This window comes from Rhinolophus hipposideros, assembly GCF_964194185.1.
Source record: "Rhinolophus hipposideros genome assembly, chromosome: 11".
Lineage (NCBI taxonomy): Eukaryota > Metazoa > Chordata > Mammalia > Chiroptera > Rhinolophidae > Rhinolophus > Rhinolophus hipposideros.
In genome coordinates this window covers 73,103,760-73,129,397 of record NC_138057.1, presented here as the reverse complement: position 1 = coordinate 73,129,397, position 25,638 = coordinate 73,103,760, and the positions used below count along the sequence as shown (strand labels likewise).

Sequence of the window (25,638 nt, the reverse complement as noted above, 5' to 3'; positions counted from 1 at the left end):
AAAGGAATGAAGTTCTTTCAAAACCCGAGTCCTTGAAGTCAAAAAAAGGCAAGGACCCTACAGGCCTCACTTCAGAACCTCGCTGATTTTCAGTGATGATTCAAAGAAATGAGAGAAGACTGGGAAAGGGACACGAAGTTTAGTGCGAAGAAGGGCTGTGTGCTCAGCACTTAGGTGGCTGGACAATGGGACCCCAGTCTGATGTGCCGGCGCCCTAAATGCAGCAGGCGCCAGGCAGGAGTGTGAGCTCTGGCGTCAGGCCATCGGGGTGTCAACCCGAAGTCTCGGCCACTGACTAAGTGTGACTGACTTGTTGCCTTAGTTTCCTCATCAGGAAAATGGGGGTCATAGCTGTATCCCTTATACAACACGAGCTGTCTTCAGGGTTTGATGAGATGATAAACACCAGCAGACAGAGCAGCACCTCAGCCGTTGGGCTCAAGAGCCGCCCGTTGCTATGTGCCAGTGTCACTGGTCCTCCTGGGCGGGTGTTTCTGATGTCGTCATGACATCCAATCACAGCTCCTTATTCCACATTTCTTCTGAACAGTGTAGAAAAGGCCTGGGCTGGGTTAGGCTCCTGACTCTGCTTCTTCCTGGGTGCCTTCACCTCTCTGCATCTCAAGTTTCCTGACTGGTCAAAATCCTCATCCATAAATAGGGCTCCCATAGTGTCTTTACAAGGCTGAGTAAGGAGAAGAGATTTAGAGGCTGGCGAAGTGCTTGTTATCACCGTGCCTGCCACATGGATCATCAGTAGGTGGGGACTCATAGTATGGTCACTGGTTCTCACTTCTGATATCGGGAATGTCACCTAGTTCTTTGACTACTGTAGTGTGTCAGGCGAAGACAACTTGAAAAAAGGTTTACACTGTGCGGGAAGGGCTCCAGGCACATAAGAAGTCTATGTGATTCACCTAAAATGAGTGGGACACCAGTGTTATCGCTGAGCCTGGCAGACTGCAGAATGCACCAGCTCAAACGGAAAAGCCACTTGGAATTTTAGCTTACGTTGCCTCTTACATAATTTTACTGCAGAACATAAAGCTCCTATGCAGGCCCCACTTTCCCTTCTTTTTCTTTCGCACCTCCTTTCTGCAGGATCTAAGCTGCTGAGAGCCACTCAGGTGTGCACTGGGCCCTGCTTCAGGGGCCCCTGCTCGTGTGTACCAGCCTCCCTCCACTCGGCAAAGGCCTGCTCCATGAGGGATTGATCCAGGGAGCGTTTCTACACAGAACACAGATGGGGTATGCTGGGAATCTGCATCATGGGGAGGAAACTCAAACCTGATGAGCAGATTGTGGTAAATCAAACATCAGTGAAATCGCCAGGTTCTGGTTACTGAGGGCTAATGACCTTCAAACACCCTCCCTGCAGAAACTGGAAAAAGGAGCCTTCCCAGTTACATGCGGCTATTTGTAGCTGACAATCAGACAAACAGACGGAACTAACACTGCCTGTGCATAACTTTTTGGAAGGTGTGGTGGGGTGGTGCTGCTTTTTACATACACCAAATCAAGTGATTGTCACTCTACCCTGGGACATAGTCATCATTCTACCTCCCACATTTTTCTGTACTTGAAAATGGAGTAGTTGGCATTAGAATCCAGGTCTGTTCAAAACTTTTTACTCCATTATTCTATTTCTAAAGAGAAGTCATAAGAACCAGCAGATATTGCTGTCTCTCTCATCTGACATGTGAACTTGGTGAAAGCGCAGACTTCCAAAGAAACACAGCACTGCACAGCATTTTCACACACATTTGGTGGAAGTCACAGATCCTGTGGGGTTCAATATATCATGTAAGTCCCCCCAGCAGCCTGAGCCCATTTCTAGAACCTCAGAAAACCAATGAGCAGAAAAGTAATCTTAAGAGCCTGAAAGAAAGATCCAAGGCAAGTGCTGGAAAACTACAACCCACGCCACGAATTCTTGTAAAGCTTCTATTAGAACAGCCATGTTCATTCATCTATTTCCTTACTGTCTATGGCTACTTCTGAGCCAATGGCACAAACAGTTACAACAGAGACCATATGGACCACAAAACCTAAAATATTTATTATCTATCCCTTTACAGAAAAAGTCTGCCGGGCCGGCCCGGTGGCTCAGGCGGTTAGAGCTCCATGCTCCTAACTCCGAAGGCTGCCGGTTCGATTCCCACATGGGCCAGTGGGCTCTCAACAAAACAAAACAAAACAAAAAACAGAAAAAGTCTGCCAACCTCTGACCTAAACCATGCATAAGAAACTACACTTCTTTTTTTTTTTTTCAGTGTGCATTTTCACAATTTGACAGATTTTATAGATAAAAATATATAAGAACATATGAAATTAGAATAAACATTTCTATGTTGTAGCTTCAAACTCTGAATTTCCACATAATTCCAAAGAACATACAGATGTAAGCCCATGGCCATTGTGTAACAAGGACACAAGAACTATTACAAATGTCATTTTTACATGGAAATAGAGAAATGAATATCTAAAACCAGCAGAACCAGCACCAAAGGCCCTGGAAGAGCAAGAAGTCAGGTGGAGACCACACAGAACAGGGGAGACTGCAGTGAGCAACAAAGAAACTACACTTCTTCTAAGGGAAGCTTGTAGTATAGGAAATGGACAAACACCCTGCCAGGAAAGCCACCATCGCAACTTTTTAAGATTAGGAAAAGCAAAGAAAAACAACATCTGCCAACAGAAATTACTGATTACATCAAGCTCCTGGGGCACTAAGCTTTATTACAATGGGCAGTGCTTACTCAACAGGCACATGATATGCAAGATAACAAAATCTCTTGTCTTTGGGAGAGGTTAAGAAAATCATCATGATTAAATGCTGCTGCCAATTATAATAGCTTAAGAATTAGCCAAAAGGTCTCTCAATCAAAAAGTGTTCAGAAAGTTCAAAGACTGCGTGTGTAATGAGAGAAGAATATGGTAACAGGGCTTCCCGAGGTCATCGATAATCCCTGAAGGAACGGAGGCAAGGAATACCGCCCAGAGCCAGTTGTATCACGAGAGGCAGGTAACTAACTAGAACAACAAACACTACAATTCAAGGATTTCACTTGATGCAGGGGGAAGTCGTGTTTACCATGACCTAGCCCTTCAGAGGGGTCAGGCTTACGTTATCCAGGTCCTTTCGCAGCGCGATCTTGCTGGTCACGAGCTCATGAGCTAAGTCATCATTTTCCTGCTCCAGTCTCATGTTAGCTTCTTGTAGGCGCCTATTCTCCCGCTGAGGGGTAAAAGGAAATCAGTTAGAGACACATAAAAATCAGATGAAAATGACAATTTCTCAGGGCTATCCCTCAAAACTACATTCTGAGTCCTATGGAAACTGTGGAGACGTGCTGGTCCTAATGTGCTACCAATCAATAATTTCTCATTTTCTATCTCCACTGAGAAATACTTAACTGATTCAAGTGACCTTGTCAAGCAGCTACTTCTTATTAACTGGGCTGAAAGGCCACTGAAGTGTAACAAACTACGCAGCTGGTTGGAAGCAAAACAAACTTGTTTTCTCATTTGCAAACTCAAACTGAAACTTGAACCTAGAAACAGTGAACTGAATTTTAAAAAGAACTTAATAAAGCTAGTTACAGGCACAATTATCTGGAATGAAAGGCTGACAGCTCTCCACGTCATGTAGGCCATAAGCAAACCAACCTCAAATCGCTCGATGGGGTCTTCCTGTTGGGCCTGCTGTTCCCTCATGGTATGATATTCTTTTTCATATTTTTTCAACTTCTTCTGACTAATCTGTAGGACAAACCACGGCAAAAATTACACAGAATCAGAGAGAGGTGGGTGCTTCAGGGCCTTCACTGAAGACCAAGACTTCTGCTGACCAGGGCATCCCCAGGGACTATGGAAGTGGTGTCTCCTGTATTTGGAGGGAAATCATCACAATGTTTTCTGAAATTCTTAATGACTACTGTGTCCAGGGGTCTGTTGGGGATAACAAATCCCTAAGGTTTTCACTAACAGTCTTAGAATGAGCACCCTACAGATAGACAGCCTCTCCCATCTGAGTTCTGGGTCCTACCATCAACATCACCACCACCACCATCATCACCAACCCCCTCCCCCCCCACCATTTATTTAGCACATACCAGCACTGCTGCAAGGTGCTTTAAATCTGTGACCTCATGTCACCTCTGCAAGGTACAATATTATCCTCATTTTCTACGTAAGTTAACTGAGGTATAAGGAGGTTATGTCACTCCTTATACCGTCACTCAGTTAGGGACTGGCAGATCTAGGATTTGAACACAGGCAGCTAAATTCCATCCGAAGTCCAAGCTGTAGCCACCTCACTATCCTGCCACCTATTACCTTCACTGTTTGCTAGCTCCTGTGCTGCTTTCAAATAGGCACTGTTCTCTCTGTCCTTAAAAACACAGTTCTCCTGACCACTCCACTTAGCTGCTTTTCCATCCTGTCAAACTATTGCCCTCTTTCTCTCAAGCGTTTCTTAAGCAACCACTGCAAACCACAGGTCTATACTGTTCACTTCCATCGCTTCAAGGCCTCTCTCTCTCCTCGCTCTAAATCAAGCTTTTGCTCTAACTACTCCACAGAAAGTACCCTCACACCAACCAGCGGGTCCTACTTCTCCCCAACTAGACTTCAAAATTCCTTGACTTCATGTTTAACATGACCAAGCCACTCCTCTTCTCTCTAGGAAATCTCTTCTCGCTCTATTCTCTTAGCTCTCCTACTACCTAACAGGTTCCCCGCCGCCGCACCCTTTTACTGGTTGGCCCCTCTCTTTCTTCAATCTGGACCATAACCAAGGGCAAGCCTTCAAGATGCAACTCTTAGTGTTTTGTTTGATTCCTTCCTCTAAACTGCTAACCCATTCTTCTTTGGTGCTTTCTTTTACATTTTTAAAAATTACAAAATATAAGAAATAGAAAAGTGATAAAACAGATATATGCAATTTAAAGAATGACACAAAGCTAACACTCATCCCTTCCCAAAGCTTCAATAACCAGCACCACACTGCTGACTCACAAATTTTAGGAATTTAGGAATTAGGACTCTCAGACAGAACTAATCCAGTCCACCTCCCCTACTTTATAAACGAAGAAACTGAGACTAAAAAAGGGGATGGGATCGGCCCCAGTTTGCAGCATGCTGGTGTCAGCGCCTGCGCTATTCCTTCTGCACCTCAGTCGCGCCGCCTGCTGTCCCTCGGCCCCTGCCTCTATGGACACCTGCACCTGTCGGGAAGGTACAGGTCGGCCTCCACCAGAACTTCTTCCTGGAGTCTGGCTGCAGCCAGAGGGGAGGTAGCCAAGAACACACACTATGCCCTGGCTGCAGTCTACAGAAAGATGTCCATTAAACACTGGGGTGAGGCCACAGTGGGAGAGTGACATCTTTAACTCAGATCTTCTGCGGTTTAAGGCTAATGCCAGGGTAAACGTTTATCGTATATGTGATTCACAAAGAAAGCGCCTAAATAAAACATCTGTGTGATCAGTAGATTTATAAACAATCCTAAGCGATCGATAGCAGAGGACAGGAAGTAACAAGGCTTGCGGGCAGCAGACACTTCCTCCCACAGCTCTCTGCTGTCAGTCTGGGTGAGTGACAAGGACGGCAGTGGGTATGAAGCTCCCCTTAGTGTTTCATAAAAAGTTAAAAAAGAACTGACACCAAATCCTACAAAACATTCTCCCAAATCTTCAGGATTCTGTAACTTTTCATTCTCATACTGGGGTAAGGAAGAATGAACATTTCCCCCCATAAATACACATTTTAAACGACTAATTACAACATAATTTCTTCTACGTTTCATTATCCCTTATACACGTAAATGCCTCGCTCTCAGAGCAAAAGGGCTGATTCTCTCCCCGCACTGTCATGACAGTTAACAGTGAGCCCCTGAGGAATTGCCAGACCCTTTACACATGTTACCTCATTTGCTTCTTACATTTTCGTGATAGAATATGGGCATTTCTTTATGTTTCCCATGTCTTCCAAGTGTTGTGCATTGAGCATAAATCATTTTTATAACTAAGCAAAATAAATGCTGTTTAAAAAATAATTCTCCTAATTATTCCGGGCTTCTCTAAGATAGCCTTGCTCATTTCTCTAGATGACAGTCTCCATGTGGTTCTAAACCAGTCCTCAGGGGTCACCCTGCAGGACTGAACCCAAACAAAGCTCCACCGTCTTCCGCAGAGCTTGCTGGTGCAGAGTTCTAACTTCTTTACCAGCTCCCTTCCCATTCCTCAGCCTCAGTGCTTCTCAGTCTCTCCCTCTTTTCCTCCCTCCCTTAAACATCTTATCCCCCCAGCCCCACCACAAACGAAAAATAAAAACAACCCTGCTTATACTGGGTTGGCAGCTGATCCTGACTTGTGGAGCATGGGTGGCTCCAAACCGGAGGCAATTAATTCAGGCCGCCTCTGAGGCACAGACTCTGTGAGAAACACTAATGCCTGATACCTCAATGGGGAACTGAGAGGTACCAGCAGCCAAAGCACCAACTGACGCCTCCATATGCGGCTGCACCTAGGAGTGACCAGCACCCCGTTATCAATGCCTTCTCTAGGTCAGAGCTGTGTCTTACTCATCACTGTCCGCTGCCCATGCACATAGAGAGTGCCAGAAATGCTTGCTAATTAATCAGTAAGAACAGACCCCCTCTTCTTTCATGAATGGAAATGGCACCCAAAATGAACGTACACTGTGAGCCTGGTCCCTCCCTAGATAATCCCACACGGGCTTCACCCCCATTCACCTTTCAGATCAGAGCTCCAACATCACTTCTTTAGTGCCCTTTCCCTGATGCCCTCTGCCCTCTCTCAGGACAGGGCATGAGTTATATGTTCTCAGAGTATCCAGTCAATTCCTCATGGCACCTGTCCAAGATCAATGATTTATTTATGTGCTTACTTGATGGTCTGTCTTCCCACTAGGAAACAGGCCACATCTATTTTGCTTACCAGTGCCCAGCTCAACACCTGGAACATAATCCAGACCCCATAAACAGATGCTGAACAAGTGAAAACCAATGGCCTTCCTTTAACCTAATCAGGATGCAGCAGGGACGTTTCTTTACCCACCAGGTGAGTGTGACTACGTGTAGTTTTCTTTGCTGGGCACTGGTGATACAGAGATGTATGCAAATCACAACACGCAAAGTCCACGAGAACTTTACTCATTGCCAATGCCTGATGCCTGGCACACAGTAAGCTCAAGAATACCTTAGACATAGCCCCCACTCTTAAAGGTCCAAGGCTTATTTTGTCTGTCTCTTATTTACACCACTAACATTTTAATTGAACTCAGGAAGCAGGACAGCTATGGAATCAGCCCCAGAGCTCTGAATCACACCCACTGTTGGCTGACTTTTATCAGATGGCTGTGGAAATCACAGCTTGACATACAGGGGTATTTTTGTCGTCAAAGAGGATTAAATTTGAACTCTGTTCTGTTTAAATGTACTTTTGGGGATTAAAAACTCTAACAGTTTCCTGGGATAAGAGGGAGTTTGTAATTTAGGTAAAACCAACTTTTTCCTCCACTGCAATTAGTACAGGGGTTCTTAACATTATTGGGAACAGAACCGCTCTGAGAGTCTCCTGAGAGCCATGGTTCCCAGAAAAACACTGTCCCCATAAAAGAGGACAGAAGCCAGCTCTGCCTCACCCTACCCCTCCCCACCCCATCCCAGCAATAAAACGTTCTCCATACCATTTCAGAGGACCCGTGGGCTCCCTGAGACCCCTCCACAGTCCCTGGTTAAGAAACCTTGAGTTAGAAAGCAGAGACTTGGAACAGGCCAGTTTCCTACTTTCCTGGAAGTACAAATTTAGTCCTAAATGCCTCCCCATGCTCACTCACTTGTTATCAATCTGTCACAGGCACTGGAAAAGGTGGTCCCTGATCAAGGCCCACACAGATGGAGAAAGAGAGTGGCTGCGGACTTGGGGGGCAGTGAGGTGGTACAGTCTGCAGGTGGACAGACCAAGACTTGAATCCTGGCTCTGCTGACAAGCTGCTAGATGCCCAAGGTCAAGCTGCCTTGTCTCAGCTTCAGGTTCCTCACCTGTGACACTCCCAACAGCCCTGATGAGGGCTACTATTATGAGGATTACATGATATAAAGCATGTATTATAAAGAGCTCAGAAGATCTCTGGCACACAGTGTGGTCTTTTTAATGAAGAGTAGCTATTACTTGTTATTATTATTATCATCTGCATTCTTGGCCTGAATCAGAGGCCCAACTATCCTCAGAACATGTGCTGCAAACAATGAGCCACTAAACAAAGTCCATTTAACACAGAAGAGAAGGAAACAGGCTGCTGGCTTAAGAAACTGTTGCAAAGGTCAGAATGCCTGCTGTGCTGGAGTCATAGGAGTCCAGTGAAGGTGGGAGGCGGAATGTCAACAGCTCTATGTGGCGCGGCTGAAAGCAGCTGTGTGCGTGAGCAGGCGGGCAGGAGGAAGTCCTGCTCATTCAGGAGATTCTGACCCAAGGTCCTCAATGCTAAATAAAGAAACCTGACCCGCATCCATCTCCCTTCTTGAGAATGCTTGGGGCAAGAACTTCACTTTTCAGTTATTAATTAAAAGAGCCTGAAATGTACACAGGACTATCCAGATAACAAGATACCTCGACACCTACTATTCTATTCAATCCTCCAAATAACTTTCTGACACGGGCACGGCAGGGATTATCACCTTCATTTTACTGATGGGGAATTGCGACCTACATAGGTAAAGTGACTTGTCTGAAGATCACTAATAGGTTAGGCATTCTGGTTCTACTATCAGAGAATTTTTGTAAAATGCAAGAAGCAAGTCAGTAGCGGGGAGCCCAAACACAGATAAGGGCCAAGGGAAACCAGTTTATTACAATAAAGTAAGAACATAGTGACCACTGCTGTCCTTGCAGCACTGGCAAAATGTCGGAACAGCAGCCATGCAGAAGTTTCGCAATGAAATCTAATTCTAGAAGGTAAGAAGCCAAACTACAGCCTGGTCTAGTAATAAAGGAAACTGAACTTAGGTACAGTACAGAGAAAGTAAGTTTCAGCACTGACACAGAAACTAAGTTACCCATCATAATATGACAAATGTCACCAAAAAATGGGCCAATACAAGTGTCTCTTATCCTATTCATTCAATCCTTCATTTACAGTAAAGCACACTGACAATAAGCATTGACTTTAGTGTCTGAAATTCCTGCGATCTAATCCCTAACTCATCACTTACGAACTTTATACCCTTCGGGAGTTTTCTTCAATTTTCTAAGCTTCAGTATACACATCTGTAAAATGACCTCATGTGGTCACTAAGGACTAAGTCACTATGTGTACACATTGGAAGAATCTGTGAACATATAGGAAAAAGCTGATGACATCACTGCAATGACAGAGCTTAAAATCCTAACACACACAAGTGATCGCAGCACAGAATGAAATTCAAACTAGTGTTGCTTTTAGCTCATGGGGAAAAAAAAATATCTCCCGAGGGCAAATATTGCCAAATGCCAAAGGGTTTTCTGTTTCTCCAAATAGCAAATGATTAGGATTACATTAATTTGGAGATACTGCTATTTGATTTTTGAATAATGTCTTTTCTCACAGGTAATCTGAGGTCTAGCACTTTCGCTTTATATTCGAAATAACAAAGTCCAACGTTTTACAATGGTTCAGAAATTCCATTTCATCTTCCGCAGGATTCTACAACAAAAGGGTCAAGTCTTCGGGTTTGATCTAAGCGACCCACTGAGCCTTCTCTTTTAGCATGATTCCTGCTTCTTCTAAACTAGCCTCACACATCTGACTTGTTCTCTAAAATCCCTGCAGAGGGCCGGCCTGGTGGCTCAGGCGGTTGGAGCTCCGTGCTCCTAACTCCAAAGGTTGCTGGTTTGATTCCCACATGGGCCAGTGGGCTCTCAACCACAAGGTTGCCAGTTCAATTCCTGGAGTCCCGCAAGGGATGGTGGGCAGCGCCCCCTGCAACTAAGATTGAACACGGCACCTTGAGCTGAGCTGCCGCTGAGCTCCCGGATGGCCCAGTTGGTTGGAGCGTGTCCTCTCAACCACAAGGTTGCCCGTTCAACTCCTGCAAGGAATGGTGGGCTGTGTCCCCTGCAACTAGCAACGGCAACTGGACCTGGAGCTGAGCTGCGCCCTCCACAACGAAGACTGAAAAAACAACAACTTGAAGCTGAATGGCCCCCTCCACAACTAAGACTGAAAGGACAACAACTTGACTTGGAAAAAAGTCCTGGAAGTACACACTGTTCCCCAATAAAGTCCTGTTCCCCTTCCCCAATAAAATCTTTTTTAAAAAAAGGATGACAGAAAAGTATGACTGATTAAAAAAAAAATCCCTTTAGAGATACAAAAAACCAATTGCTCTCATATACTTCTAGAATCAAAAATTTTAAAGACCTAAAAATGATCTCCCTCCCCATTTCCCCTCCTTTAAAGACAATGCATGGCACAGTTATGAATATGAAAGGGTTGTGGAGCTCCTAAGACTCCACACAAATTCCTGGGACAATCTATTGAATGTGAAATTCCTTTTAGACCTTGTATCAGAAGTGGAAACAATTTTTCTGACTCAGGACACTGACCCATAAAGGAAGAGAAGCTCAACGGACGGCTAAATTAGTTTGGATGTATGTTGTTAACTTTTAGATTAGTAGCAGGAGATGTGAAACTCCTCATAAAATAAATATTTCAGTCCCATAATAAACTAAGGAGAAGGAGGGAGAAGAAGTGGAGAAGTAAAAGGGCAGTAAAGAGAGAAAAGTAAAGAGAGGCAAGTAACGACTGACACAGAGAAAGGTTTACAGAGAAAAGGAAGACTCAGGCACAGGCAGGAACACGGACCTTTTTGAATAACACACCATCTTATGGCCGTTTCAGGTATTGCTACATCAGATTTATTCCTGCTGCACTTCTGCAATGAGAAGAGGCAATGCGACGGAGTGGAAAGAAAGCACTGGGAAGGTCAAGTCAGAAGGCCCGGCTGGATTCCACTAGGGCTCGTCACTGCCCAGCCAGTACCAGCTGGGTAAGTCACTTGACTTCTATAAGCCTCAGTTTCCACGCCTGATTTGCCCTAACTTACCTCAGAGGGTACTGTGAGGGAGAAATGAGATACTGACAGAAACAAAACAAATACCAGAAATTACAACTTTATAATTGCTAAACCACAACAAAAACAACAAAAGTAGGTATTTGCTTCCTGGACTGGCATGTGAGGCAAAGAATGTCCAATTTCCACCTAAATCAGGAAGTAGAATTTTCAAAAATGAGCCACCGTCTCTAAAAAATTAAAGGATGGCATTTCTTTATACCATAAAGGAATGGCATTTCAGTGAGTTACAGAGCCAACGTTTCATTTCTAAATTCTACACCCAAAAGTTCAAAAGCTAGTTTCCACATCAGCCACACAGTAGGAACCCCGTTTCCAGGTCTAGCGGGCTCCAAATCCCCAGATGATGACAGGCACTCCCTGTGCTGACGGAGACACTCCTTCCTCAGGTAGCCCACATAATGGCAGGGCTTGCCAAGGATTTTCTTATTTCTGAGCTGGCAAATTACCACTGTGACTGAGCTTCACTGCCGATAATTAGCTCTGCTATTGCTTCTATCTCCCTTAATATGTGCCGGTCTTAAGTATAGCTGCCAGAATACAACTGACCATCACTAACTAAACTGTCCATATCACATCCCACCTTTTAGCAGAAAAATCTCATTCTCTCATGTCCTGGGGAATCTGTAGGCTTTCCATACTGTGAATCAATTTTAAGAAAAACTACTATCTTTCTCACCCAAAACCATGTGCAAGTAGGAGAATCACCCAAAGTGCACCCCAGCCATGCAGAGCTCTCCAGGGCCAGAAGGAATTACGTACCTAAGCACAAAATGTGTGTGCTGTGCAGCTTTGTCTGCCTAAACGCCTTGAAAGCATAGGCAAGAAAAAAAGACATCAGAAACCTCCCACCTGGACTATGGAAATAAAAGATCCATATGTCATTAAAGTGTTTCAAGCTAATGAAAACTCCAAAGGTAAAAATCTTCGGAAGATGTTTTTAAGCCTTACCCAAATCCTTGTTAACTCTTCTTTGTAAAACACTTGGTAGAAACTCAACAACATATTGATTTATTCACTCGTTCAACCAATATTTATACGCCTGATGCTGTTCTTGTGCTGGAGATTCAGGAGTAAACAAATGAGATAAAGTCCCCTGTGTCATAGGCATAATTCCAGTGTTTGTGTATGTGTGTGTGTGGGGGGGGATTAATAATCAAATAAACATAAAATGATATGAAGTAGTGATAAGTGATACGTGGAAAATAAGACAGGAGGAGGAGATAAGGGGTGGAGGAGGTGCTATTTTCGACACTGTCACTAGAGAAGACCTCTCTGAGGGCATGATATCTGAGCCTAAGACTGAATGAGGTTAACAGTGAAGCCACACAGACATTGAGGAGCAAGTTACAGGCAGAGACCAGCCAGGAAAAGGCCTGCTGGAGAACAAGGAGGCCAGGGTGTCTGCAGTGGAAAGAGTAAGTAAGGGGGGAAAGCAGCAGGAGATGAAATCAGACAGATGGCAAGAGGGCAGACGGTGCCAGGCCTTATACGCAAAGGCAAAACCTCCAGTTTTCTTCCGAGCTGAGAAGCCATGAGAGTTTTCAGAAAATGAGAGATGGGCTAAGAAAAGCCTTGGAGGAGACCACAGTGGAAACAGGAAGACCAAGGCGTGCACTGGAGGATTTCAGGAGAGAAGTGATGACGATGGTTAGGGTGTTGGTGAGGAAGGGAGCTGATGGTGATCAGATTCAGGATATATTCTGATGACAGGGCTTGGATGTGCAAAAGGAAGAGGTGATGTGAGAGAAAGAGAAGTCCAGGATGAGGTCAAGCTTTTTGGCCTGAGTAACCAGACACCATGAACTGAAATGGGGACACTGAGAAAGGAACAGGTTTTGGAAGGAAGAAATCATAAGCAAGTAAGAGGCAGCATCCTCCAATGTGCTGAGCCAGGTTGAGGTGGGGAAACTGGCTCGAAGAACCTCAGAGCTCACCTGGTTCTCTGCTTTGTGTACAAACCCATCATCTGTGAAAATGTCACTGAAAAGGGTTTATATCTGCTTGAAAAGCCAGAGAGGAAATAATCACAGTAGTGGCCCGCATTTCCTGAGCGCTTACTAGTCACCATGCCCTAAGATCAGCACTGTACCTACACTGCGTTACTCTTCATACATAACAGCACCTGGCACGTGGCCAAGCATATTAGTGATCCATAATATTTGTGAAGTAGGTCGCATTTTACTTGGAATGATAACTTTAATGATTATTTTCATTTCTAGTTCCCCCCTTTTTTTTTTGAAAAATCCCCCATTCATTTAGTCTTATGAGTTCTATTGTTTCTTGGGTTAGCGGGTAGTTTTCGTATCTCCCCTTTCCAAGACACAGCAGCCATTGCAAGGTCTTCACTTATGCAGAGCTTACAGTTTTCAGCTGCCTCACATCGTACATCTGTCTGTATGAGCATTAAAATCCTCATCTCCATATCCCTTGGGACCTTCTTTTATCAATCCACACACACTAGCTTTGAGCTACTGTGTTTCAACTACCTGGGAATTTCTCATTTTTCTTTCAAGTTCATCCAGGTATTTAAACATTTCTTGGGTTGTATTTTATTTAGCATCTCCAAGTGTTTAAAAAAGGGTAGTGTGAGTTGGCTCAGTCGGACACAGAGCTAGAATCAGAAGTCCAATGCTACTTTACAAATGAGGAAACTGTACCTTACGTGAGGTAACGCTGAATTCGGATTGTTCTCATGCCAAGTCCTAGCTCTACTCACTGGACAGTGAAGCTTCTCCCCCACCACAATCGCCCTGACACGCTAATCCCAGTTCTGCCCTCAGAGTCACATAAAGTAAATGTGCCAGGAGTCTCTTATGTACCCAATAAGAACTGAGTGCAACTATTTCTTCTGTCTCCATTTGCCTCTACCTGAAAATCCCAAACTAAACTCCTTTAATTACTTTTCCGTGTTCTATAAAAACGAAATTTTATTTTAACATGAACAGAAGGAGACCCTATGAGGTTGGTGCACAAACAGTTGCAGTTTAAAAGGTTAAAAATAACTGCAAAAACTGCAATTACTTCTGCACCAACCTAATGCATTATTTTACCTTAAAAAAATTGCACAAATCATAAATTCCATTGGAAGTGAAAAAACTGAGTTGTTTCCTTCATGTATAAGTACTTTCATTTTAGGGAATTTCTGACATCACAACAAATATTGAAAGTACAAGGATAGCATAGTAGAAACCATGAAACCTGACTTCTGCCACTAAGTAGATGCATGACTCTAGGTGGCTACAACTTTTTTGTGTTTTGGTTTGTCTTCAAAAGGATAATAATACCTTTCCTAGACTTGAAAGGTTGGGAGAGGCCATGAGACTTAATGCACAGAATATACCTCATACCTCATAATACATATGAAAATATTTGGAAATAATTACAGAACACAAACGAAAACTATTATTAATGTATTATAAATGTTGATCATTTGATCAGGAATAGTGAGATATTAACTGGAAAAAAATCTAAATTAACGCAAAAACGATTTTACCTTCATGTTGCAAGCTAACTCCATTAGCTTTTTTGCATTTTCTTCTGAGCGGTATCTCTTAGGAAGCTGAACCCTGAAGAACTTCAAGGCACCTTCAAAGTCTGTCACTAGTAAGTCATCCTTGGAAGTCTTGAAGAAAGAAAACACAATCGTGTATAGAAAGAGTTCTCTGCCATGAAGATGCACAAGTAGCATTTCATCATCCCAGCACCTTGGTAATCCCCAGAAGACACTTCTGAGCCTTTGCCATAATCACGTGCACAAATCCACCGCCAGGGACAATGTTAGAGCACAGTGGCAGCTCAGGATGGAGATTAAGACCAAGATATTGCAAGAATTGAACAGAGAATGCCAGATAATTCAGTATGAATAAATGTGTACCTTTAATAATCCAAGGGCGACATTAAAAATTACACTTATTCCCTAGAAGAGAAAACACAAAAGAACATTTTCAGTGTTTATATCTGGATTATTAAGCCGTTTTATCCCACAATTATAGAGAAATTGTAAAAAGTTAATTATAAAATGGAGTATCTTAAAAATAACTTGGAAAATAAAAATTATAGAGCCACCACTGAGAACCACTTAACGCCGACCCAGTCTCCCATTTTTCTGCAAGAAGAGCTTTTCTAGCCCTCTTCTCACATTCAGCAAGAAGAACACTTTTCCAAAGCATTCTATGCTTCCAAACCGAAACATGAGGCTCACAGAGCTGTGATCGGGTTCACAGAGCTGTGAAGTTCTGGTGGACGTCTTTATTTTGTGCTGCCCCCCTCCAAGTACAGCTGTCAGTCTGTCTGTGAGCCCCACATCCAGAACTGAATCCAGTCAGGGCTCCCCCCGTCTGCCTTCTTTCATCTAATCACTCTTGGAGTGCTGGGGGCAAAGGACAAATGAGGAAAGGCACTAACATCTGTTGATCAAGTTAAACTACTTAAGTTCTGGGCTGCGGTTTCCATAACTGATCTTCTTCCAAGGATTTGCTGAGCTAATCAGTTTGAAAAGTTTATGGAAATTACTTAGCATATCATTGGGCCATAGTAGTGAAAAACTGGACAACTCCAAGATGTGAGGTTAGGAACTATTTACATAAATTATGGTATATCCAAATAATGGGATTTCTGACAGCAAGTAAGAATAATAGTACATTTGGTAATGTTATTTCTTATAAAGTTTCTTATAATGTTTCAAGCTTAGAGTTTTGTTTTACATATGGTAAGATTAAACAAAAAGGATGGTACAGATTTGTATACAGATGTCCAAGTATATGAAATTAAAGTTACCAAACAGTATATATAGCATAATCACATTTTTTAACATATAGACCTATAATATATATATATGTATTATTACATAATATTCCGTATAGAAATTATACATGTACATATATGAACACAAAAAAGGGCTGAAAGAATATACACCAAAATGTTAAAAGTAGTTACCCTCTAGACAGTGGGATTAGAAGTATCTTTAAATCTTTTTTGCCGATATTTTCTACACTTTCTATAATAAATATGTATTATTGTTGAAATTAGTTATTTTTTTCTTAAACTCACCTTCCCCCCCCAAAAAAAACTACGCTGTGGCAAAGACTGTTATTTACTCTAATATCTACTTTCTTTTGTAGGAACAGCCTTCCCCCACCCAGCTAATTTTTACCAAGCTTGAAAAAAAAAAATCTCTCTTGCACATAGGTGTGGTCATGTACCTAAGTTCTGGCCAATAAGAGGTAGGTGGAACTTCCAGGAAGTCTTTTAAAAGGTGGGCACGCACTCTCTCCCGTCCCCTCAGCCTCCCAAGCTTAGATACAACTTGGTGGCGAAGAGGCCTAAGCAGCCATAAGGAAGAGATTCACACTCCAGGGAAGGTAGGTTACGCCAACCTTCTCACGAGAGAAATCCACTTCTGCTTTATTAACCACTGTTGTTTTGGGTTTCTTCAAAAATTCAGTCCAACCTAACATTAACTAATACAAATGTCCAGTATGTTTGTTGGTTTGTTGGCAGAGAGCACCTTTAACAAAACGTGATCATTAGCTTCAGCCTGAAGAAGAGGAGTCACTTAAACCTGAAATAAAGGTTTACTTCACACACTGAGATCAAATAGCTGAGAAGAAAACATTCCGTTTTGACAGCTAACACGGGAAGAACGCCCCCCAGAGTGACGCAGCCCCAATGCATACCTCACATAAGAGCAGGTCGATGATGTGGAAGACCATGTAGAGAGGGAATTTGGCGGTGAAAAGCGTAAGAAACCACTGGGACGCGTACATGTGTGCCTCAAGGCTTATGTCCAGGAAGTGGCTGTACAGGTCAGGAACGTACTCCTGCAAGAGCAAACTAATTAGTTTTAGGCACAGAGGCAGCTGTTTTTGGCTTCCACCCAGGAGGCTCATAAATCTGACAGAAAGAGACCCCAAAAGTCACATCCTTGTTTTTCTCAAAACCTCTAAAGTGCTCAGAAGAACACTTATCTGGTATTAAACTGGCTCTCGGCTCTCTTCTCCAGTCCACAAACTAGCTCTAAAGAAAGAGGAATCCCCCAAATGGTGACAAATATTTGGAAAGACAGTTTTTCTTTCCGAGTTATGAAATGTTTGGGAAAGTTTGTTTCACTTTTGCTCTGAGATTCCTAACCAGTCAGCTTCAGAGCCTTGGAGAATATTTCTTGACTGAGTCTGCTGTGCTAAATTAAAGGGCCCTGCAGTCATCTGATATTTTGAGTGTTTATGAGATTGAAAACGCAGCTCACACCCATCAGGCCCACACCTTATTAATCTGGGCATCACCATCAGACAGTGAGAAATGAAAACAAAACAAAACAAAACAAATCCCGTCCTTAACCCTGGGTGGCTATGGCAGTCACCACTGCTCCCCGGCACCATTTCATCAGCCCACTTCTCAGTGCTGTGTGCTAACTGGCAAATGCATGAATGAGGTTTCTTTCTTTCTTTCTTTTTCTTTTTTTACCTGCATGAGGCGCTCCAACTGGTAAAATTTGCAATGCAAATCTTCAAAGTTTTGCTTGAAAAGTTCCCTGAGACCATAGTCAAACATGATCTTGACCAGAACACTGAATGCCTGTTCTTCAGGCATCTGTAACAGACAGGGAATGGGGAGGGGGGAAAAATCACAAAACCTATACAGATGTGGTCTCAGTATATTAAACTCATCCTTCTATTCTCTTATGTGGATACTAGGAAATTTAGTGGTATGTAGTAATTCACACCTGCAGCTGTGTTTTATAACATTCATTCACTCAACCAAGAAACATTTAATGATGCCGACTGTGTCAGACACTGTTCCTTGCCTGGGTTTCCAGGAAGAAATTCCCACCCATTCTCAGGAATTTGTTTTGCTTTCCCGTTCCCGAATCCTGGGATACAAACAATTTTCTGTTCTCCATGATAAATCGTTTCCACAAAGTGACAGCCGATACTACCAACCACCTGGTTCAAGGAGCTGATTTTCCCTATTTCCTGACCAACTTTTCTCAGGATTCGGGAACAGAAAAGCGAAAAAATCCGTGAGAACTGGCAGAAATTCCCACCCAGAAACCCTAGCGATAAGTAGAAAAGATGTCTAAGAGATACATTCTGAATAGTGCGTTTATTTCCCATTGTGGGTATTACTGGGTTCAAGGAGCCGATTTTCCCAATTTCCTGACCAACTTTTCTCGGGATTCGGGAACAGGAAAACGCAAAACATTCCCGAGAATGGGTGGGAATTCCCACCCAGAAACCCTACCTGTGCTCAAGGAGCCCCCTTACCACCAGTACACAGTAACTGTAACATGATTTAGGTAGAAAGATCAGTGAGAACACAAGAACAAGAAAGCCTGAGTCTGCCTGGAGGAGACAGAAAAAGGCTTTGTAGGGAGGACAGGATTTGAACTGAGTAGAAGAGGCTGGATACACAAGCGTAGGTCTCATCGTTCCCAAATCATGAGACCTTGGTTAAATCATTTTACCTCCTCAGCTGTTATTTCATTCTAGTAAAAATGTTTTTCTTCCTCATTGTTGTTAAAAACATAGCTAGTTACAGAAAAAGCTTACGTACTATTCTAAGGCTTGGAGCAATGCTGAAAGTACTACAGTTAATACTTTCAGTAATACTTAAAATGCTATAGAAACCCTGCTTCACTTCTACTTACAGATGTTACCCACTTAAAACAATACCTACATCTTCCATAGCTTTATGGAAAAATATTTCCCTGAGAACCTGGCAAAATGTCTAGTTTTCAAAATAGGAAAAAAGCACTGGAAATGTTATTTAAGGCTTGGTGTGACTGTAGCAAGCCTTTAAAATGTCAAGAAGGTGAGCAGGCTTCTGTGAAGCAAGACGATGAGGTGGGCGGAGCACAGAAATCACTGGGAATAAAGCAGAGCTAAAGAGCAGAACAGATTAATTACTGAATGAGAAAACCATAGCCAATTATTATTGGAAAGGTAAGGATTTGGGGTCAAGGACCAGGCCTGTAAGGCTTTTGTTGTGAAAGGCACTTTCACTCTTGCACATGCTCAGGGAGATTGGTCTGACCCAGAGGGCATTTCTGACCTTACGCAGCACATCTGCACTCATTCTGAAACAAACATTTATCTTAACACAACGGCAAGCAGCACAGAGCTCAGATTAAGACACTAGATTTCACGGGGAAACCCATTCTAAAGGGCTTATGATACTTATTATGGGGATAAATGTCCTTGGACTGAAGTTGAGAACAAAGACAAACCACACAGGCTTGTGAGACTTTGAGATATAACATCTAACTAAAACAAAATTTTAAAAACTTTACCTGTTGATGTGTTCATCAGCTTGTGATAGTCGTTTCACAGTGTATAAGTGTATCAAATCATCATATTATAACACACACACACACACATTTTTGTCAATTATTAAAGATTACCTCCCCAGAGAGGCCTAATCTTGCATCATACATTTTATGACTATGTCTTCAGAGTGCCCTTGACATTAAAAACGGTAAACCTGTGCTTCACTAACTTCGTACCCACGACTGGGACCATGTCTACATTATTTTTCCTGATCTCTAGCACAGTACAGACTATAACAGGCGCTCAAAAACTCTGCTAACATCACCTGTGTGGTATATCTGTCAAGCATTTTAACTTGAATCATGAGGAAATGATAAGACAAATCAAGAATGTGGGACGTTTTACAAGACAATTTGCTAAAATTTTTCAAAATTGTTAAATGGCATGAAATATGCAAAAAAGGCAAGGAGACAGTTTAGATTAAAAGAATAAAGAAAAATGACAACCAAATGCAATGCTTAAATCAACCAAATCCAATTCATTGAATCGGGTTAGAAAAAAAGCTATACAGGACTTTACTGAGTCAACAACTGGGGAAAACTGAATGTGGACTGTGTATAAGACTGAATTGGGTGGCACTGCCTGGATGTCCCTGTGGTGTTATGCTTATGTCCTTAGGAGACAGATGTTCTAGGAGTGAAGTATCCTGATGTTTGCTACCCACAAAATTTTTTTCATTAAAAAAAAAAAAAAAAAAGTGTGTGTATGTCAATGATAAGAACTCATACTATCTTGAAGAGAGATGATGACCTAAAATGTCTGTGTGTAAAAACGAGGAAAAGAGAAAGATGCAGAGAGAGATGGAGAAAACAGTGTGGAAAAATATTCATTGGTAAATTAGGTGAAGAGTACATGGGTGTTCACCTTAAGATTTTTAAAATTTTGCTGTGGATCTGAAAGTGTATCAATAAGCTGGAGGACAAAGGGCTTTGCTGAATGAATGAATAAAATGTCACTCAAGAAAGCCAACGTGTCAGCTTCCTTTCCAAGCCAAAGCATAAATCCCAGAACAAATATCAACGACAGTGGCTACTTTAGAGGAGGTAAAAGGTCCCCTAGAGTCCAATCACTCATCCCAGCAATAAAAATGAAGCCTACTCTTGTACTAGTTTTTAACACTGTCACTTATTCTCACCATGTTTTTCTTCCATGATGACATTAAATTAAGGAAAAGATTTCCAGATGTAAGAGTTAAAATCCATGCCCTAGAGTCGGGCCGAAGGCAATATAAAACCATGCTCAAGTCTAAGGATGGTATAAGCCAAGACAGGCCAGGTCTAAGTCATCAGAGAGATCTCTTTACTCACATGGAGAAGCAGAACAGCAGCGAGAAATGACTGGCCCTGGCAATAGCCAATCTCTTCATCATATACAGAATAAGCCTGGGGGGGGGGGGAACAAACACAGGAAGTGAAAATTAAGTAGTCACTGGTGGACCACTGTTACCCGGTAGGACCTTCAACACAAGAACCTGAAAGATGCGACCCATACTCCACTGTGACAATTTGATGGTCAGTGAATGACGCAAACATTTCTCTCCAATCTCATTTTTTTTTTTTTTTTTTTTACAATAAATGAAACCACACCACCTTCTGTTGCCAAGGAGCAGGGAAGGTTAAGCAAACACCACTTCGGCACTAAAAAAAGGTTGTCATATCTCTCTGTTTTTTCTCATGCTTTCCCTCCCACCCCCTCTTCTGTCTGAAAAACACACTCTTCCTTCAGGCTCCCAATATATTGTATTTCACGTCCCCAGAAATCCCTCTCTTCTCTGTACTTCTCTGGTATTTGTTACACATGTATGGTGATTATAGCACTTAACCACACTGCATTTTAAATGTCCATCTCACTAGATTGTGAGGTTCTTAGGGGCCGGAGTGATGTCCTATTCAACCTAGCCAGCACCTCACATATAGCAAGCACTCACTACACACTGTTAATGGTATTCATATTTCTTTCTGGGAAAAAGTCTTTTGGCAAAGATGCCAAAACACAATTCTTTCCACAATGTCAGTAATAACTTTTCTGATAAGAGGAATTACTCTGAAACCATCTGTGGGTTCTTCTGGAATTCTTATTTTGTATTTTTCTTGGCAGCAGATGATTACTACCCATCACTTCTGAGCACTATCTTTAACAGAATATTGACATCTAACATTCCTTGTGGTTCTTTAGCTGTTTTTTAGTCTTGTTTTTATGATTAATATTTATAGTTCTCATGTAAGCTGTGGTGGAAAGGGGAATTCCTATAGATTCAAGATGCTATTTCCTGTTTGACAAATTTATTTCTAGAGAAACTCCCTTTATTCTCCACTTATTTTTTTGTGCCAAGTCACTGATCCCAAGAAAGCAATTTAGAATTGGGTATGTTTAGAATTCAGAAAACTTAGCGAAATGTTATGCCAATGCTTATTAGATGAAAATATACATATACATATATACATACATATATATATATATATATATATATATATATATATATATATATATATATATATATATAAATCATGCTTCCTTAAGTTCAAGTAGAATTCAATATAATCCCATTCTACCCCATTTCATCAAAGCTTACCTGATGAGAGGGTTACAGAATGAGAAACATACTTTTCCAAAGATAAGATGTGTAGAGGGCTTAGAAATTGTCTATTTATGACACAATAAGGTACCACTCTGCACTTATCAAATTAGTAAAAATTAACGAGTGTTAATACCACTGTTGTTCAGACTGTGTTAAACATTAGTAGTAATATATGCCAACACAGCTCTGTGGAAAGCAGTTTAACCAGTATCTGTGGAGGTATCAACCAACAGTTGATTGGTTAAGAAAGAACACAGGCTTCCGAGTTAATCAGAGTTGGGCTGAATTCCCAGTATAATTAATGTCTAGGTCTGGATCTTAGGCCCATTACTTACATTCCTAATTGGTAAGATGAGAATAATCATAATATTTATATCACAGAGTTGATGTATTATTCTCACTCCTCTCGTGTAAAGTGCTCAGCACATGGGTCAATCAATTATGTACTAGGATGAAAATGTATTGAATTTCTTTAAGTAGAGAATGGAAGGGAGCAGATTTTTCAGGTTTATGAAAAAGTTTGAATGACTGACTGCCTACAGACATGAAAGTATGTGATATATTTGGGAAACGTCTGCAATATAAGGTTCATGGGGGCTAATAGAAATATGGAGAAAAGGCATTTCATTAATCCATCAACATTTAACGAGTACCTACTATATGCCAGGCACTGAGCTACACATGTTAACGTACAAAAGAAATGATTCCTGCCCTTGAGAAGGTCACAGCTCAATTGGGAAGTTTGACAAGTAAATCAACCAGAGTACAGCAAGAAGTTCAATGTGGCTAAAGCATAAAATATTTAGGGAACAAGTCAGGATATATTATAAAATGCCTTTAATGCTAAGCTAAAGAATCTAGGACCAGGAAATAAACTAAGGAACTTTTATTTCATTCTGTGGGTTATGGGGAAATATTAAAAACTTCAGTGGAGGACACTGAAGTGATTCAATTCTGGATCAACACGGAGCAAATAACAAATAGGCTAAAACCCAAAGGCAGGGAGACTAATTCAAGTCAGCATTTGTAACAGTACTGACAACATATAATAGAAACTTGTACCTGGGCAGTGAACAGAGGGGGAAGTATGGCTATAAGACACATCAATCATATCAAAGTCAAATGGCCAAAGGAAGGAACTGAAAACTAACAGAGAAATGATTCTATCTTCAGCAAAACAATGGCATGGGGTAAAAAAGGAAGACTATTTTTAAATTTAAAAAGACAGAACAACTAAACATACAGAAATTGCTGAATCTTGATTCAAACGAAACATTATAGGAAACATTTAGGGAAATCGGAATATGGAGTGGCTATTAGATGATACTGATGGATAATTATGGGTACTACAGATGGATAATGATCTTATTTTTTAGAGGTGTATAGTGAAGAATTTAAGATCATACTGTCTGAGATTTGCTTTAAACTACTTCAGGAAAAATTTTAAAAGGGATAGATGAAGCAACTTTAGCAATATGTTGGTAAATATTAAATCTGGGTGGGGGGACATATACAAGTTCATTATTCTATTTAACTTTTATGTATGTCTGAAAATTTTCATAATACAGGTGTGCCTCAGTACCCACAGGGGATTGGTTCCAGGACACCGTGGATATCAAACTCTGCAGATGTTCTGGTCCCTTACACACAATGATGCAGCACTTGCATATAACCTGTATTTGCATACAGGCTGCAGCACGGTGTGTCTATACATCACTTCACTCCCATGGAGTCAGCACAGTGCTCAGGGCATGGCAAATTCAAGTTTTGCTTTTTGGAACTTTCTGGGATTTCTTTTTTCCTTGAATATTTCCAATTTGCGGTTGGATGCGACACCCGTGGATACAAAGGGCCGCCTGTAAAGTGTGTTTATATATGAACTCTATTTTTATACCTGTTTTGTTTGATGTACTTAACAGACTTTTACATGGAGACCAACTAGCAGCTGGAAATTTAGGCCCTGAGCAATGCAGATTCGGGTACACCTGTGCAGCGGTGACAGCGGAAGCTCTGGGGGTGAAAGGGCTGACCCCAGGAAGACAGTGCGGAGCCAGAAAAACCATTGAATGAACACCTCTGTTTCAGGAGCAGGTAGATAAGAGATGAAGTAATGAGGGAGCTAGCAATGACGTGAGAGAAAGGAGAGCATAAGCAGGAAGGTGAGAAGGCAAGGGCACAGAGAGCTATGGAAAGAACATCATGAGATAGGAACTGGAGTGCAGCAGGGTCTGGAGTAAGGGGTCAGAGGCAGTGACCACAGGGCTTCTTTCTGGGAAGCTGGATTTGATGCTTCAGTGGGAAGCACAACTGACAAAGGGCTAAAAAAGGATGATCAGACAAGAGGATTTTAACAGGAATCATAGGTTTTTGCAGCCTATGGGGAAATCAAAATTAAACCCAAGAAACATTTCTCTAAATTCTAACTGCCCTTAGAGTTTAAAGCACCTAGTTTATCATTGGAGAATCATTCTTTATTGATAGCCTGTTCTAAAATTAGTTGTTAGTTTGCCTTTTCAATCATAATATGTAAGTTCCTTATGAACATATCTTGCGCCTTCACTGTACATCATATATAATAAACGCTAAATAGGTACTTGGTTGGTTTTGGGGGGAAAAACTAAAACCAGTTCTCAGGACAGAGGAAGGTTGAACTCTGGTCCCAACTCCTTGGCTCTGAAGTACTAAAATCTACTGGAAAATGAATTATTGACGTTGAACAGGCCATCATTTCCTTTGTAACTTTTAGGTACAGACCTTTTGACAGACATCAGTATTAAAAGTCCACTGGGATGGGCATTAGCACTTCCTACTCTTAGACGTGCCCTAGGTGCCAAGTTCATCACTTATACTATGTACACCAAAAAGGAGTTTGCAATGTTAAAGGACTCAACTGGTTTCACAAAACCAATTTTTGAAATTCTACATGTGGAGCCAGGGGACTGTCATCTGAAAGTCCAGATTAAAAGGATAAAAGAAGCCTTACCATTTTATTTCCAATCAATTCCTGTTAATTATAGTCTAAAATTGTGTTCTTATCTTTGATTTTACAAAGTCTTTTCTTTCCTTTTTTCATTCTTTAACATCAAACACAAATTACACTTTGTAGTTATTTTTTGCATAATCTCAAAGAACCGGAACGACCATTTAAAACTGACTCATTGTTTTTGACATGAAATACCTTGCATATTTTGTATAAGGAATCTTGTCCATCTCCTCCTGTATCCTTAAAGTAGTCATGGGCTGGGAACGTCCGGTTAATATCCCGGGTGATAGCACTGTCCTGGGGAGACTCCTGTGGAAACACAAGGAAAGAGAAGGTTTGGTAATCAATCATGTGCATATTTGTTTGGGTTTCTACAATGAGGTTCTTCTTCTTTACATGCTTTAAAATGATGCAGGGACATATAGCACGCATGCACATCCAGAGTTCCTCTGTCTTTAGGATCCAACAACTCAAGCAAAAGCAAAATCAAGTATTAAGGGGAAAAAAGAGATGGAAGAAAAGCAATCTGCTTCACTCCATACACTTCATGTGCACTCCCATCCCTGTTGCAAGAAAGTGCAGCTGGCGACTTTTCTATTGTAGGAGGTAAAAT

The 25,638-nt window shown here is 41.7% G+C and overlaps 1 protein-coding gene across 6 annotated transcripts in view; it reads right to left on the bottom strand.

Annotated features, from left to right (window-relative positions):
* Positions 1-25,638, bottom strand: part of RABGAP1 (RAB GTPase activating protein 1) — a 149,256-nt gene that overhangs the window by 11,704 nt on the left and 111,914 nt on the right. For all 6 annotated transcript variants that reach the window (XM_081067053.1, XM_081067052.1, XM_081067051.1 and 3 more), the window contains 8 exons: positions 25,221-25,334; positions 20,772-20,846; positions 17,603-17,728; positions 16,816-16,959; positions 15,015-15,056; positions 14,634-14,762; positions 3,670-3,762; positions 3,128-3,238 (listed from right to left, as the gene is read on the bottom strand). In XM_081067053.1, the coding sequence (XP_080923179.1) occupies positions 3,128-3,238; positions 3,670-3,762; positions 14,634-14,762; positions 15,015-15,056; positions 16,816-16,959; positions 17,603-17,728; positions 20,772-20,846; positions 25,221-25,334 (834 nt within the window). The remainder of the gene's footprint in view (positions 1-3,127; positions 3,239-3,669; positions 3,763-14,633; positions 14,763-15,014; positions 15,057-16,815; positions 16,960-17,602; positions 17,729-20,771; positions 20,847-25,220; positions 25,335-25,638) is intronic.